The 15,329-nt window shown below is 37.0% G+C and overlaps 1 protein-coding gene and 1 pseudogene across 1 annotated transcript; both read left to right on the top strand.

Annotated features, from left to right (window-relative positions):
* The first annotated feature begins 1,296 nt into the window (after window positions 1–1,296).
* LOC145166094 (uncharacterized) lies at window positions 1,297–4,577 on the top strand. The gene is made up of 7 exons (XM_079085020.1): window positions 1,297–2,306; window positions 2,398–2,538; window positions 2,656–2,762; window positions 2,847–3,231; window positions 3,319–3,510; window positions 3,615–3,748; window positions 3,872–4,577. Exons 1-7 carry the CDS (start codon window positions 1,395–1,397, stop codon window positions 4,356–4,358), a joined length of 2,358 nt encoding a protein of 785 aa, XP_078941146.1. The 5' UTR covers window positions 1,297–1,394; the 3' UTR covers window positions 4,359–4,577.
* Window positions 4,578–9,829: 5,252 nt separating this feature from the next.
* On the top strand, window positions 9,830–11,000 carry LOC145163729 (pentatricopeptide repeat-containing protein At2g20710, mitochondrial pseudogene; annotated as a pseudogene).
* Window positions 11,001–15,329: the final 4,329 nt, after the last annotated feature.

Raw genomic sequence — 15,329 nt, 5'->3', positions numbered from 1 at the left:
AAAAAAAAAAAAGACGATTGGAGGTATTTGGTGCAGCATCTCAAATGCTATCAAGGAGGTACATGTGAGTAATCCAAACATGTTTTCACTAACTCCAGGCTCAAATACAAAAATCCTGTTTTGGTTGGATTGTTGGTGTGGTACAGTGCGATTCAAAGACAAATTCTCATTATTATATGAGTTGGAATCGGTAAAAAAATGTTATGTTACTGAACGGATTTCCAACTCAAGCTTTACATGGAGATGGAAGACTATACTTCATGGATCCAATGTTTTACAGGAATTCTTGGAGTTATGCTCGTTGATTAACAACATTAAGCTATCACCTGTGACCTTGGGATTTCGATTCAACATCAATCCAAATGGCATATATAGTGTTAATACATTGAGAAGACATCTAGACTCCGCATCAGCCTCTCATATAGGAGTCATTATTGAGTGGGCGAAAGTGATTCCTCTTAAAGTTAGATGCTTCATATGGTTGGCTACATTAGGAAGATTGTGTGTTTCACTAAATTTGGTGAGTTGGGGCATAAGTGTCCAATCCAATTTATGCCCTCTATGCGAGTCTAAACCAGAATCGGTGGATCATGCTCTGATACAATGCAAAGTTGCAATGGAAACCAGGAATCGGATCCGTAATTGGTGTGATATTCCAATTAAACAGTTCTCCAACATGAAAGAATATATCGAATTTGCTGCTTCATGGGGCAACTGTCCAAGAAACGAAGGATTATTACATTAATCTTTTACTGTACGGTGTGGAACATTTGGATGGAAAGAAATCAAAAGGTGTTCAAAAGATTGGAAATGACTTTGTCAAAGATCGTGGATGATATCATCTCTCACTCGTAGTCATGGTATAAGTATCGTGGATCTACGCAATGTGGTAGATGGTTTGAATTTAATATTTCTCCTTTTAGTTTCTGTTAATTTGTAATTATTGAACACCTTGTATTCGCTCAGAATCTAGTTACTTGCTAATTGTGTGGCTTTTATTTTCAATATTCTGCCCGTTTCAAAAATAAATAAATAAATAAGATATTCATTGTACTCCACTCACTCTTGAATTTCTGTGTATCTCGTGTATGCTAGACACAGAATCTTATGTTTTAGAGTTTATTGTTTTTAACAGAAAGTCAAAGTAAATGGTTTCCTTTTTTTTTTTCCGCAAATAATATTCAAAGTAAACGGTTTGCTATGTGCAAATTGCAATTAAAATTAAAATTGAATGATTGTCTGTGTAAGCACAACAAAAAGTAAACGACTATCTCTTCCCCAAAGGCAGTGACTTTTCCAAACATGAGAAGTTAACACTAAACATAGATATATACCTCTGGGAGATACTATCTTTATTTCATACTTGAGTTTTTGAAATCGATTATCATAATTATATGGCGTTGCTGAAACAGTTGGAGCACCTCAAAATCTCATTAGATGTCATTAAGTTAGCCACCAATAACTTTGGACCTGAGAACTTTGTGGGGGTCGGTGGGTTTGGCAAGGTCTACAAAGCAGAGATAACTACAACCGAGGGCCTAACAAAAGCCGTTGCAATAAAGAGATTAGACAGACGCCATGGTCAAGGCGAACGTGAGTTTCTGATGGAGATAATGATGCTCTCTCGTTATCGACACAAAAACCTAGTCTCTCTCTTAGGCTTTTGTGACGAAGGGGACGAGAAGATTCTTGTTTATGATTATGAGTTTAATGGTAGTCTTGAAAAGTACCTTGGTAGCAACAGTCTAACATGGGGTCAACGCCTGAAGATATGCATTGGGGCAGCTCGTGGACTGGAGTACCTTCACAACCCTCTTGGAACACAGCAAAGAGTCTTGCATCGAGATGTGAAGAGTGCGAATGTTCTTTTAGATCAGTTTTGGGAAGCTAAAATAGCTGACTTTGGGTTGTCCAAAATAGGCCCCGCAAATCAAGAGTTTACGTTTCTTGTCTCCAATGCAGTCGGAACATTTGGGTATTGTGATCCGCTGTATGCAGAGACAAATTTTCTTACAAAGGAGTCGGATGTGTACTCGTTTGGGGTAGTATTGTTTGAAGTTCTTTGTGGGAGGCTTTGCATTGGGAAACCCGATGATAAACATCGTTTGTTGACAAAACTCGCACAAATCAGCTATGAACAAGGAAAATTAGATGACATTATCTTCCATGGTCTACGTGGACAAATGGAGTCCAATTCTCTAAGAACTTATTCTTCAATTGCATATCGTTGTTTGAAAAGAGAGCGTGAAGAACGCCCGACCATGGCTCAAGTGCTTGAAGAACTTGAGCTTTCACTTGAATATCAGGCAAGTAGTACTTCTCCTTTATCTGTTTTCCTAATCATGATTCATAAATTCGATCGGCAGATGCTAACTAAAACTGTCATTTGGTTTTCAGGAAAGCTTTCAAAGTGGAAAACCCATGGAGTATGAGGAAATAATCCAGATGGCTGATAGAGAACAACCCTTAGTCTACACAAATAAAAGGGAACTCAAATTGCTTCTATCTTCAGGAATTCGTTTTGATTGGGGTAGAAGGGTAACTTACTGCTCCTTTTAACTTTTTGATGAACTAGATCAGATACTTCATTAAACAAAGGTTAAATATATACTTAAATTCATGGTTGATACTAATTTTACATATTTTAATGTCTAGTGGTTTTCCTTGAGCAAGAAAGAACAGAATTGTGAGATGATTTCTGCATCAGAATTCACGTTCCAAGATCCTGGAATTGTGCAATGGATTCCTCACTCTACATCGAGGTTCTCTCATCATCTCGTATACACACACATGCATAGATCAACATATATATGATGCATAACTCCTCTGTCCCACTGCAAGTGCAGGTTTTCTGAGGTAGCTAAGATTGAAAGGCCACATAATTTGCAAATAGTGGTTGATGTAGAAACACGTTTTTTATCACCGGGAATTACATACGCGGCATACCTGGTGCTCAAATATTGTGATACATTTAGTAGTTCTTCACACGTAGACCAATCAAAGATGACTCGTGAACCCATATTTTTGGGTTTACAATTCAAATTTAAAGACGCAAATGAATCATCATTCTCTCACCTTGCAGACTGGACGGATAATGGATGGATGATACTTGAACTGTGCCAATTTGTTAGTTATAGGAAAGTCGCAAAGCTTGAGCTTTTGCTTGAAGGAATTCCTTGTTATAATTTCATGTTACTTGAAGGCATCCAGTTCTTGCCTATCGAGATGCAGGTAATTAATTAATTAAGCATCATCGATCATCCTGTCATAATATATACTTAATACGTACACGAGATATAATTTTATTTTCATTTACAGGCTATAGAAGAAGAGCCATTAGTAGTAGTAGACAATTCAAATACGATGATAGATGCAAACTGGGAACAAAAACTACCAAACGACTACCAGTACATAATCAAAGCAGCAAAGGATCGTGTCCCATACAACATTACTAACAAGGAAATCTACACGCTTCTTTCAAACGGGATTCTTACGAACAAAGGCCAAATGGTACGTAATTTTTTTTTCTTTAAAAAGTAACATGGAAAGGTTTGTTGCGAACACTGTATATATGCTTCTTGATTGTTAAACGTTTGTTGAAATCGTTCCTACAGTTGTTTTCTCTTGATAAAAATGGAATCAAATGCTGTATGGCATCAGCACGAGCATTTTTAGAAGACAACGACGGGGAATTCAGCAGGTTCTCAGATCTGGCGTGTTTTCGTTGGATATCTCTACATGAATCAAGGTAGCTACCCTAGCTTCTTAACGCAGATGGATTTTGGTTATGAATCAACATTAGGTCAACCTTTTGGTGCATTTTTTAAAACTTGCAAGTGAAAGCATTAATCGACCAGTTGAATATTTGCAGATTCGAGAAGGTGGCTGAATGTCAATCAGGCAGGGTTTTGCGTATAAACTGCCCTATCAACTCACATATGCTTACACCAAACACAACCTATGCAACTTACCTTGTGTGTAAACTGCCAGAAGTCAGCCACGTGACGCTTAAGTGTCCTCTAGAAGTAAAGGACATCAACTTTGGCTCTCCGAATTTCAATGAAGTTCGTTTTATCTATTTGAGCAGCCCAAAAACCCCGTTAATTATGCTGACAAATAGTGACCAAGATCGTAATCAAAGACCAACCATGAACCCATTGTCTAGACCCAAAATAGAGAGCATGTTGAGACAACGGAAAGATGGGTGGATGGAAGCTCAGATATGGACATTTAAAGCAGATGCTGCAACTTCTGTGAACGTAACATTCGCCTTGACCTGTAACGAACGCGAGCAGCTTACCGGGCTTATTGTGCAAGGAATTGAGATCAGACCAAAATATACTCTACTTGTGAAATGAGATCTACTCGGATATGAGATCTACTCGGATAGGTATGTGTATGGACAAATTTAAATATAACAAAAATTTGTTCACTCCAAATCAAGGTTGTCAAGATCTGATTTAGATCGAAAGATCCTACCAAAATGAACTCGTATTCAAATTTGATTGTAAGATATTAGGTGTAAGTATACATTATAACTTGATGTTGATTAAGACAACGATAGTGGAATTCTTATACATGAATCATAATTTTTGTTGCTACAAACCGTAAAAATTAAAAAGAAAACATCTTAATTAGAAAAAAGATCATTTGATCATGTACAACAAAAGATATAAGATCACAAAGAGATTATGAGTGTGTCATGTTTAATTCGAGATGAATTGATGAAATGATGATGCTCTACAAAACTTCTTGCAACTTAGATGCTTGATTTCAAGTTGAAGAAACGATTTTTTGAGATCAGGCCCGGTTTTAGGGGGGGGGGGGGGGGGGGGGAAGAGGGGCAGCTGCACAGGGCCCCGAAAAAAATAGGACCCGAGTTTTAATTAAATTATATATTTAATAACTAAATATATATGAATTTATTCAAGATATTGCATAAAGTTTGGGTAGCCAAATTGGCAAAGGCGCGTCCTTTATTCAAAAGCAATGTGGGTTCGATTATTTTTCACGACATTTTGATGTTTTAAATTTAAGTTACAGATTTGGTAAAAGCAATGTGGGTTCGATTATTTTTCACGCGTTTTGATGTTTTAAAATTAAGTTACAGATTTGGTCATTTCTTTATGCTATATATTTCATAATCAACCCCTCCAATATGTTTAACAAATCAGTTTTCAAAAGTTACATAATTAGCCTTTGAACTTTTTATAAAATTCCATATGTTCCTTTTTAATTAATTTATTTACTTTTAAGTTTTCCGTAACGATAATTCGCCGTCTTAAGTTTGTTTTCCTTATATATTAAAAAATTTGTATTTAGGGTCCAATTTTCTTCTTAGCACAGGGCCTTAAAATCAACGAGTCGGCCCTGTTTGAGATCATGATCGTTTTTCACTTGTAGGATCTTAAAACCGTAAGATCTTAAGATCATGATCGGGATTTTTTAACAACCATATTTCAAATAGTTAATTCTTCCTCACTAGTACAAAACTGAGTTTTATCCACATAAAAAAACCCGTCATTATAGGCATTTTATGACTTTTTTTTCATTCCTTGTGTGAGGAAATGTCACGTCATTGAAGATAAGTTATGTTGTCGTACAATTGTGGTGGGTATAACCTATTAAAACCCGTTATTATAGGTCAAACCTGTCATTATATAGTATGGTATTTTTGGAGATATATCTATTTTTTTTAATAATCATCATTAATAATAAACCTATATTGATGTGTTTTTCATATAGAGTGATAAATATTTGCTTACACTCACCGTTTATAAATATTATCATGGCTATTGTAGACTTTTGGAAACACAAATGTAATTAAGCTGTCAACATAAGTTATTTTTATTAACTTGTTTAATGGTTTATTGTAACATTTGTGTCCTTGGATGAATCGAATTAGGGCTTCGGAGGGTCAAAATATTGGATTTTGGTGAAAAAGGGGTCCTCACAACGTGAGGCATGGAGGTTCACGACGTGAGGAGGGTCGCATGAAGATTCCATCCGGGACTGAGCTCACGACGTGAGGAGTGTTGCAGCCCAAGCCGACGAGGTTTTAGGGTTTCCCACGTATTTAAGCCCCCTTATCTCGGTTTTAGGTTTCATTTCTCAGCCTCTACCTTCCCTTAACTCACAAAACCCTAACCCTAATCCATCTTGATGATTTTGGATCCATTTTAGTGTTTTGGTGGCAAGAAGAAGAAGAGGTTCTAGAGTAAGGGTTCAACAAGGAGGCTTCATCATCATCATCTTGTGCACAATTTTGACCATTGTAAGTGTCCAGGATCGAATTTTTATGAGCTCAAATTGCTAGATCTAAGTTCTAAGCTCCTTTTTGCATGTTTATGTTGGGTTGCATGCTTGGGATCCATAAAGTTGGCAACTTTATGGATCAATGAGTCATTCTCTATGATTTAGTCTTATGGATCTGGAGTGTAGTTGTAATTTATGAATCTTGTTTGAGTTTGGGGCCATTTCTTGTCATTTTGACCTAAGATGAGTTTAGGACATGCTTGGGGCATATATGTCCATCAAGTAATCATTTTTATTGGCCTTTAGAGTTCTTGTTAGCTTTTGAAAGGAATAGGATTGAAGGCTTAATGGATTAAGGACTTAAAAGTTGGATTGTTAGCATCAAACTGTTCTCACGACGTGATGACACAATGTCTCACGATGTGACAAGCGTTGGTCCTATTTCTGGTCATCTGCTTGGGGCTCACGACGTGAGAGGAGGCTTCTCACGACGTGAGGGCAGCCCCGTTGACTTTCCCTTGACTAAGTTGACTAGGTTGAGTCGTGATGAGTTGGGATCTGATTGAGCGAGCTCTCACGACGTGACCAAGGCTAGTCACGACGTGAGATGTGGTTTTTGGGCTTTTGGGACCTAGTTTTCTATATGTAGGCCTTTTTGGTGCTTGGGTCCATTTGGAGCTTTGGGTATCTTTTTGGAATTTGGGCCTCCTTGGATTAGGCCCAAGATGGGTTTTGGACAATTAGGAAGTTGGGCCATAATGGGCTTTTAATACTATTGGTGGGCCTCAAATTTTGGGCCAAGTGAGGAAAGGGTGAAATGGACTTTTACCCTGAGTGTTGAACAATCGGACTTGAGTTCTAGCTTTGGGTTATGGACTAATTATTAATTGGGTATTATTTGATGATGTTAGCACGGGGATTTTTCGGATCGACAGTCCGAGCTTTTGTTTGAGACATTCAGCAGCTTGAGGTGAGTCTCTTCATTGTACTCGTGGGTCGAAGGCACCAATGCCAGCCCACTGAAATATGTTTGTAGGATGATAGTTGCTTTGTGACACTTGATAATATGTCTATATGTACTTGATTGTCTTTGTAACTCTTGATGACATGTATGTATGTTTTATGTATGTGGGGGTTGATACGGACCCGACACAGTTACATGCTATCATATGGGGTTGATACGGACCCGACACAGCTACATGATGTCATATGGGGTTGATACAGACCCGACACAACTACTTGTTGTCATATGGAATTGATACGGACCCTAAACAGCTACATGTTGTCATATAGGGTTGATACGGACCCGACATAGCTACTTGTTGTCATATGGGTTGATACGAACCCGACACAACTACATGCTGTCATATGGGGTTGATACGGAACCGACACAACCACATGTTGTTATATGTATATGTGTTTCGTATGGGTATTTTGGGGAACTCACTAAGCTTTGTGATTACGGTTTTCAGTTTATGTTTCAGGTACTTCCAGTTCGAAAGAGAAGGGTCCGACGTGATCGCAGCGCATCCACCCAAGTTTCGCAATGTGATAATTTTAGGATTGTACTATGATGACTGTTTTTACATTAATATACATTTGAATGATTGGTAATACTAAATGGTGCTTTATGGTTGATTTAAAAAAAATTACCTTGAAATTTTGGGATGTTACATTTATCATTACTATTGTTTACATACAGCGACAAATAAAAATTTAACCTGTCACAAAAAATGATCTATACTCACGTCTCATTTCTTTTATTATGATTATTGATAACTTTTGCTGACATGTTTAATATTATACTGTGAACATTGTGTACATTTACTCACTCATTGGGAAATAACAACGTGACCATAAAATACTTATAGTGATGTGTTTTTATAGGGATAATGACTTAAAAGGGTAACATATTATTCGATTTGTACACATTTGGTCACTGAGTTTTTTTTTCGTCCACATTTACCCCTTAAACTTGTTAAACTGTATACATTCAGTCCTTATGACCTGTTACTCCAGGTTAGCCGGGAAAAATGACTTGATAGGGTCATATATTTTTCATTTTGTACACATTTAGTCCTTAATATTTTTGTACATATTTAGTCCTTAATTTTTTTTTTGTTTCAAAATAAGTCCTTTTTTGTACTCATTCAGTACTTATGAATGATTTCTTTAGGTTTTTTTCACGACATCTTACTTGAGACAATCATTGATGAGGTGCTTGGGGTTGTTGATGCTTATGTCCAATGCGATCTCGACTGCTTGGTTGCGTAAGTCTTGTGGTTTGGCTTAGGTCTTGTATTTTGAACATCGTAACTTCTTCATACGATATAAGATTTTAAGGATCTTTATCCACATTGTTCATTTTTTGAGTCTACTACAACTTTCATTAAGATTACCCCCGTTAAAATGTAATATATTTTTACTAACGATTTTATAAAAAAAAACATACATACATGCATTCATAAAAAACGTATGGACAGGGGAAGACGCAGTAATACATAGTAGGTGTTGCCGAGATGAAATAGGTGTTGCTGATACATGGAAAATCGGTATAAGCGTAAAAAATAAAGCGAAATTTTTTCCACTGTGAACAGAAAAAACAGATGTTGTCGGTGCAACACCGGGACCATACTAAATTCGCCACCGGGTATGGATATAAAAATGGTAAGTAAAAATATATTATTTTTTAATTGGAGTAATCTAAATGAAAGTGGTAGTACACTAAAATACGAACACATGGATATAAAAATCGTTAAAATCCGAGATCATATGAAGAAGTTATGACGTTCAGAACACATGACCTAAGCAACCAAGTAGTCGAGATCGCGATAGATATAAGCATCAAAAGCCCCATACACCTCATTAATGAATGTCCTATGTAAGATTTCGTGAGAAAAAACTAAAAAATCATTCATAAGTACTGAATGAGTACAAAAAAATGACTTAATTTGCAAAAAAAAAAAGGACTAAATGTGTACAAAAATATTAAGGACTAAATGTGTACAAAGTGAGAAATATATTACCCTATTAAGTCATTTTTACCGGGTAACCTGGAGTATCCGGTCATAAGGACTGAATGTATACAGTTTAACAAGTTGAAGGGGTAAATGTGGACGGAAAAAAAACTCAGTGACCAAATGTGTACAAATCGAAAAATATATTACCCTTTTAAGTCATTATCCCTTTTTTATATAGAGTGATAAATGTTTACTTATGGTGATCGTTTATAAATAGTACCGCAACCATTGTTGACTTTTGTTGACACAAATGTAATTAAGTTGTCAGCATAAGTTATCTTTACTAAAATGTTTAATTCTTTCTCATTACTATTGTTTACATACACCGACAAATAAAAATTTAACCCGTCATAAAAGATGATCTATACTCACGTCATATTACTTTTATTATGATTATTAATTACTTTTGGTAACATGTTTAATAGATCGAAGCATTAGGATATTTTATTTTCATTTCAAAAATCAAATGTTGAGTATTAATTTGTAGAAATTGATTCAGATCTACATCTCTCATATATGTGTGATCAAACATTGTTACAATCAACTCTTTCTAATGGCATCTTTCAGAATGGATGTCCAAAAAAAGGACGAAACTTCACCCAGCAGGTTTTGCAGTTCACTTGGATTTACTATCAAGATTCGAAGGCGTAGAACAAGCTAAATACTATTTCAATACCATTCCAGAAGAAGTAAAGAATTTCCAAGTCTACGGCGCCTTTCTAAACTGTTACTCCAGTACAAAATCGCTAGAAAAAGCATAATCCCTCTCAGAAAAGATGAAGCAAATGGGAATGATGACAACACTTTCTTACAACTCAATGCTTAATCTCTACAAAAAAAAACAGCGACATCAAAAAGCAAGATGAAACCTATCAAGAAATGCTAGAAACGGGTATTTCATGTGATAAACCAACTTTCTACATTCGATTAAGTGCATACGCTTCTCTCCCCAACATTGAAGCAATGGAAAAAGTTCTTAAAAGAATGGAAGAAAGCTCTACACTTACAGTTGACTGGAACGCTTACATCATCGCCTCAGGTGGGTATTCAAAATCCGGTAAACCGGAAAAATCCTATGAAATGTTACAGAAATCAGAAGGGTATATCCGTGGGAATTCCAAAGGGACAGCTTGGGAAATTCTTATTCGAATGTATGCATCTCTAGGTAAAAATGATGATGTGTATAGAATATGGAATTTATACAAATCCTCATGGAGTAAAGTATACAATCGGGGCTATTCATCTATGATTTATGCTTTAGTGAAATTGGATGACATTGATGGAGCTGAGAAGATGTTGACCGTATGGGAAGCTCAAAACTTGTCTTTTGACTTTAGGATACCGAATATGGTTATTGGTGGGTACTGTAAGAAGGGTATTTTGGGGAAAGAAGAAAAGTATGTTGAGCGGGTTGTGGAGATGGGGAAGGTGGCTCCGATGAGCACGTGGTGGTTGTTTGTGGTGGCGTATGTTAGGGAGGATGAGATGGAGAAGGCGGTGGAGGTGTTGAGAATGTGTGTGGTGGCTGAGGATAAAAGGGGGTGTAGATTGGATCAAGATGTGTTTGAAAATTGTGTGGAGTATTTGAAAGGGAAAGGGGAATTGGAATTGGTGGGAGAGATTGAGAGGAGTTTTGAAAGTAGGATTTGTGTTCCACAGATTTTGGATGGGAACGAAGGATTGGAATCGCAAGGTTTTGATGAAATTGAAGAGAGTAATCGGTGATAAAAATGAATTCCAATTCCATGGTGATAAATGTAATAGATGGTTTTTAGATTTTAAGAATCGAATTAAAGAAAAAGCATTGTTCCGATGAATGAGCTTGAACGTAAGGAATTAAATTCAGAAGCTACCAGCTAAGTTTGTCAAACATATTAGTGAAATTGTTTTTCATTTTTTATTATTCATTTATTTAAGATTAGAAGTTACTAAAAAAGTAAAAGACTTTTTAGTATGGAAGTTTTCATGTGTTGGTTTATGTTTGTATATGCTATTATCTAGATAGAGTAAAAATTGTGCATTTGGGATTTTTGGGTTTGGACTTTTTAAGATGCGGGATATTTTTTGATTTAATGATCTTACCGTGTCTCCTTGTTGGTGGTTTTTTTTTTCTTATAACAAAGAAAAGTGCTAAGACATTTCTAACCCAACACCAAATCTCATATTTTACATTATTTTGGTGGAAATTCATTTCCAACCCTACATCATTTTGGTGTTAAATTAACTTTCATAAGTCATATTTAATCATTTTATTGTTTAATACTAACATTTATTTTTTGAATAGAAAAACTTCGGTTATGTAATTTTATACGATAATCTGATATTTTTTGTTGAAAAAAAAATAAGGGATGTCTCTTTAATTTGAGAAAAATATAAAATATTACTGATTTTTCCGTTCAAAAAATAAAAATTATGATTAAACCGTAAAGTGATCCAAAATATTAGAACTTTATCGGAGATTTCTTTAAAATTTATCTTAAAGTTTTAAATTTAGTTAAACAAATTATTTTAATTAACAATTTTGGATAAAATAACACCTAAATCGTATTAACGATATACAAATAATCTGCTTATAATCTTGTAATAGTATATATTATAATGTTTTTATATAAAAATATGTAAATAAATATGTAAAAATTAATAAGTTTGAGTGGTATTTTCTTAATAATCTATATAAGTTAAAAAGGGAATATACTTTGGTGTAGAAATTGGTCTAAAAAATAATGTTGTGTTGGATATGAAATATTAGTTACACCATTTTTTATATAAAAAATATTGGATTGGACATGGTCTTACTAAAGAAAAACCACAATAGGCATTTTCTTTATAGAAAACTACAACTTTGTTAACTATAAAAAAAGTTATAATTTAAAAAAATGTATTTTTCATATTCATAATCACATAGGGATGAGATCGGTCTCGAAACCGAAAACTCGAAATGAGGAAATATGGGAACCAAAAACCGAACTAAAAATACTGAAAATACTGGTTCGGTTCAGGTACGGTTTAGGCAGTTCAAAACCGCAAAGAACCGAACTTCTATAGTACATTACCGTTTTCACATTTTGAGGTGACATTTTGCATTATCTAGTGATTTAATATACCATTACAATGATATATAAAATGAAAAATATTTGTGAAAAAAAAAACCCCAACAACCTAACAACCGGGTTGTGTAACTAAATTATTTCTTAACCAAGTTAAGTGTTTTTTGAGCCTAAATTGTAGCCAAAACAGAAGGTTACAACCTGATAAAATATTGAAAAGAACCCTTTAAATTTCAGCCCAATTCTAGTGTAACATTCCGTATAAAATAAAATAAGTATATAAATATATAAATAAATAATAAACCCAAAAACCCCGAGACATATTTTTTATATTTTATTTTAGCCCTAAGTGGTATTAAATTAGCAGGGTGTACACCTTGGGGTGTTAAAAGTTATATTTTCTGGATATTGAGGGTTACATCCAAGGTTCTAAATAACGTGAGACGTGGCTTGGCGGCAAGGTAAAAGTTAAGTCATGACAAGCCTTGGCGAGCCATGACGTTTTTCAAGGCGTGACTATTTTCTATATATTAAAAGAGATAAATCATATAATTATTGATTTTTATCAAGTATATCAAGTTTTTAGAAGTGTTATATTAGTATTTAATATAAAAGTTAACAAAAACTCAATTATTTTAGGCCCAATAAAAAAAATCAAAAAAAAAAAAAAACAAAAAAAACTCGCGCCTTGAAAAAAACTCGCGCCATATCGCGATAAGGCGCGCCTTGACACGTTATTTGAGCGCCCCGCTTAACAAACCCGCCTTGGATGTTTTCGTAACGGCTACATCACGCCTCACGCTATGGCACGCCTTGAGGCGCGCCATGGCACGTTTTTTAGAACCATGGTTACATCGTAACGTTTAGGCTTGAAATGTAAAGAATTTCGTAAAGCAGGGGTTGTAGTGTAAATATTGGACCTTATCTGAAATAATTTGTGGAGGCAGGGACCAAACTAATAAAAATGTATCCAAGTTTATTTTAAACACGGGGACTTGAACCCGGTTCCTTCCCTCCCCGTTTTTAAGGGCATGCAACCCTAACCTTAAATCTTTGGAATGCAGCCGCCGTATCTTACCCTCCAGCCGCCACCACCCCTCTTTTCTTACTTTTCCGATCAGCCAAGACCACCAAGCGACCACCACCGTTGACCTTCTTTCCCCCACGCCAGAATAGTTCGAGACCGATGAGGAGTGGAGGGAAACCTTCGCGTGTTGTTGTTTCGTCGACCACCATTATCAGCCGACGCAGCCAAATCCTTTGCCGCCGATTTGAGTCGTCAACCAACACCTTCGTTACTCTAGTTGCCGATGATGATGAGGACCGCGAGCTGACGTCGTTTCTGCTGTTGTTCTCGGTTGGGATCGCACAATCCTCTCCCTTCTACGTTTCTTTATGTTGCTGCGTCGCCGCCGCCGCTCCAGCGTCTATCCCGTCTTACTATTGCTCTCCGACCACCGCCTGCCTCCACGAGGATGGTTGATTTGTATGTGTGTTTCAGTGGGTGCCCGTGTTTCATGTATGTTTTGTGTGTCACTGCTGCAAGTCGGAGGCATGTGTGATTGTACTTGTTGGCCGGAAAGCAAGTGAACCACCATGGCAACCAACCATGGTCGTTGTTGCCGTTCTGCCGCCACTAGCAACCCCTTGGGTGACTGTGTGGGTGTGTGTGCTGGATGGATGTTTTGTCTGTAACAGAATGCTTTTGATATTGTTTTTGTTTAAAATTATAACTACCACCATTAAAAAGTGGTGGCTGCTGCCTCTTGCCGCCATGGACCGCCGCCGGCCACCACTGCCCGAGGTGGCAGTGGGTGGTTCCCGACTTATTAAACATTACATTATCTAATCACTAACTTTAGTCCGAGTGGCACGTGTTTGGGTTGGAAACCCTAATTAGGGTTTAGAAAACCCTAATGTCAAGAAAACCCTAGTTTTAGGAGTTCGTAGGGACCCGCGTTAAAGCTGTTAATTAAACTTTAAATAATAATTAATAATGCCCCTACAAATAACTTAATGCAATATTAGACTTAATGGATTAAGTCCTTAAGGGTTTAAGTGTGGAACACTAACCCTAGTTATCATTTTATGTAAAAAACCCTAGAATCGGGGAGCTCTATTTTGGACAATGATCGGGCGTGTAATTGGGCCATTGATTGGATTATGATTTCACCAGAGAATGACTAAGTCAAACCTTAATCAATCCTACCCTTAGGTGATTAGGTTCTTAATGGGTTAAGTGTTCTTACTTAACCATAATCGTCATTTCATGTGAGGCAGTCACTATTGCAAGTGACTATGACATGTGATCGGGTATTGACTCGAGTATAGGGATGAGCAAAAGGACTGAACCAGCCGGAACCGGCCCGAACCGGACCCGACCCGGGAACCGGCTTCGGCCAAAATCAAGAACCGAACCGGTCCGGCGGTTCTACCGGTTCCCGGTTCCTACCGGTTCTTGTCGCGTCTTCAAATGTTGGAACCGGTCCTCGAAAAATAGCATCATACGGTTCCGGTTTTTTCCGGTTCTACCGGTTCCGGTTATATCGGTTCCGGTTTCTACCGGTTCCCGGTTCCAAAAATCCACAAAAATAACGTCCCGGTCCCGGCCCGACCGGTTCCATCGGGTTCCGGTTCCGGTGCCGGTTCCGGTTCCGGTACCGGTTCCGGCCGGTTCCCTGGTCCATATGCTCATCCCTACTCGAGTATCTTCCTGTAGGTGATTGGAAGTGAGTTAAAGCTGTAGAGTAATTCGTTACTACTGTGGTTACCTATGCACATATCGAGGTGAGTTTCCTTACTGTTTTTAGTGGGTCGAAGGCACCAATGTTGGCCCATGGTTTGTTATGTAGGGTGCTAGATGTTTGCGTGACTCTTGCATGTGTATATGCTTGTATGCTTACTGGGCAGGGCCCGATGGTTATTCTGTATGCTAGTATCTGCCTATGTGTATATGATTTGTATGTGGGCGAGGCCCGTTATGCGAGTTTGGGCGGGGCCTGTTATG

Source organism: Lactuca virosa, chromosome 3, assembly GCF_052849685.1.
Source record: "Lactuca virosa cultivar CGN04683 chromosome 3, Lactuca_virosa_CGN04683_v6, whole genome shotgun sequence".
Classification (NCBI taxonomy): domain Eukaryota; kingdom Viridiplantae; phylum Streptophyta; class Magnoliopsida; order Asterales; family Asteraceae; genus Lactuca; species Lactuca virosa.
The sequence above is the reverse complement of the archived record's forward strand: the minus strand, read 5'-3'. Positions and strand labels throughout refer to the sequence as shown.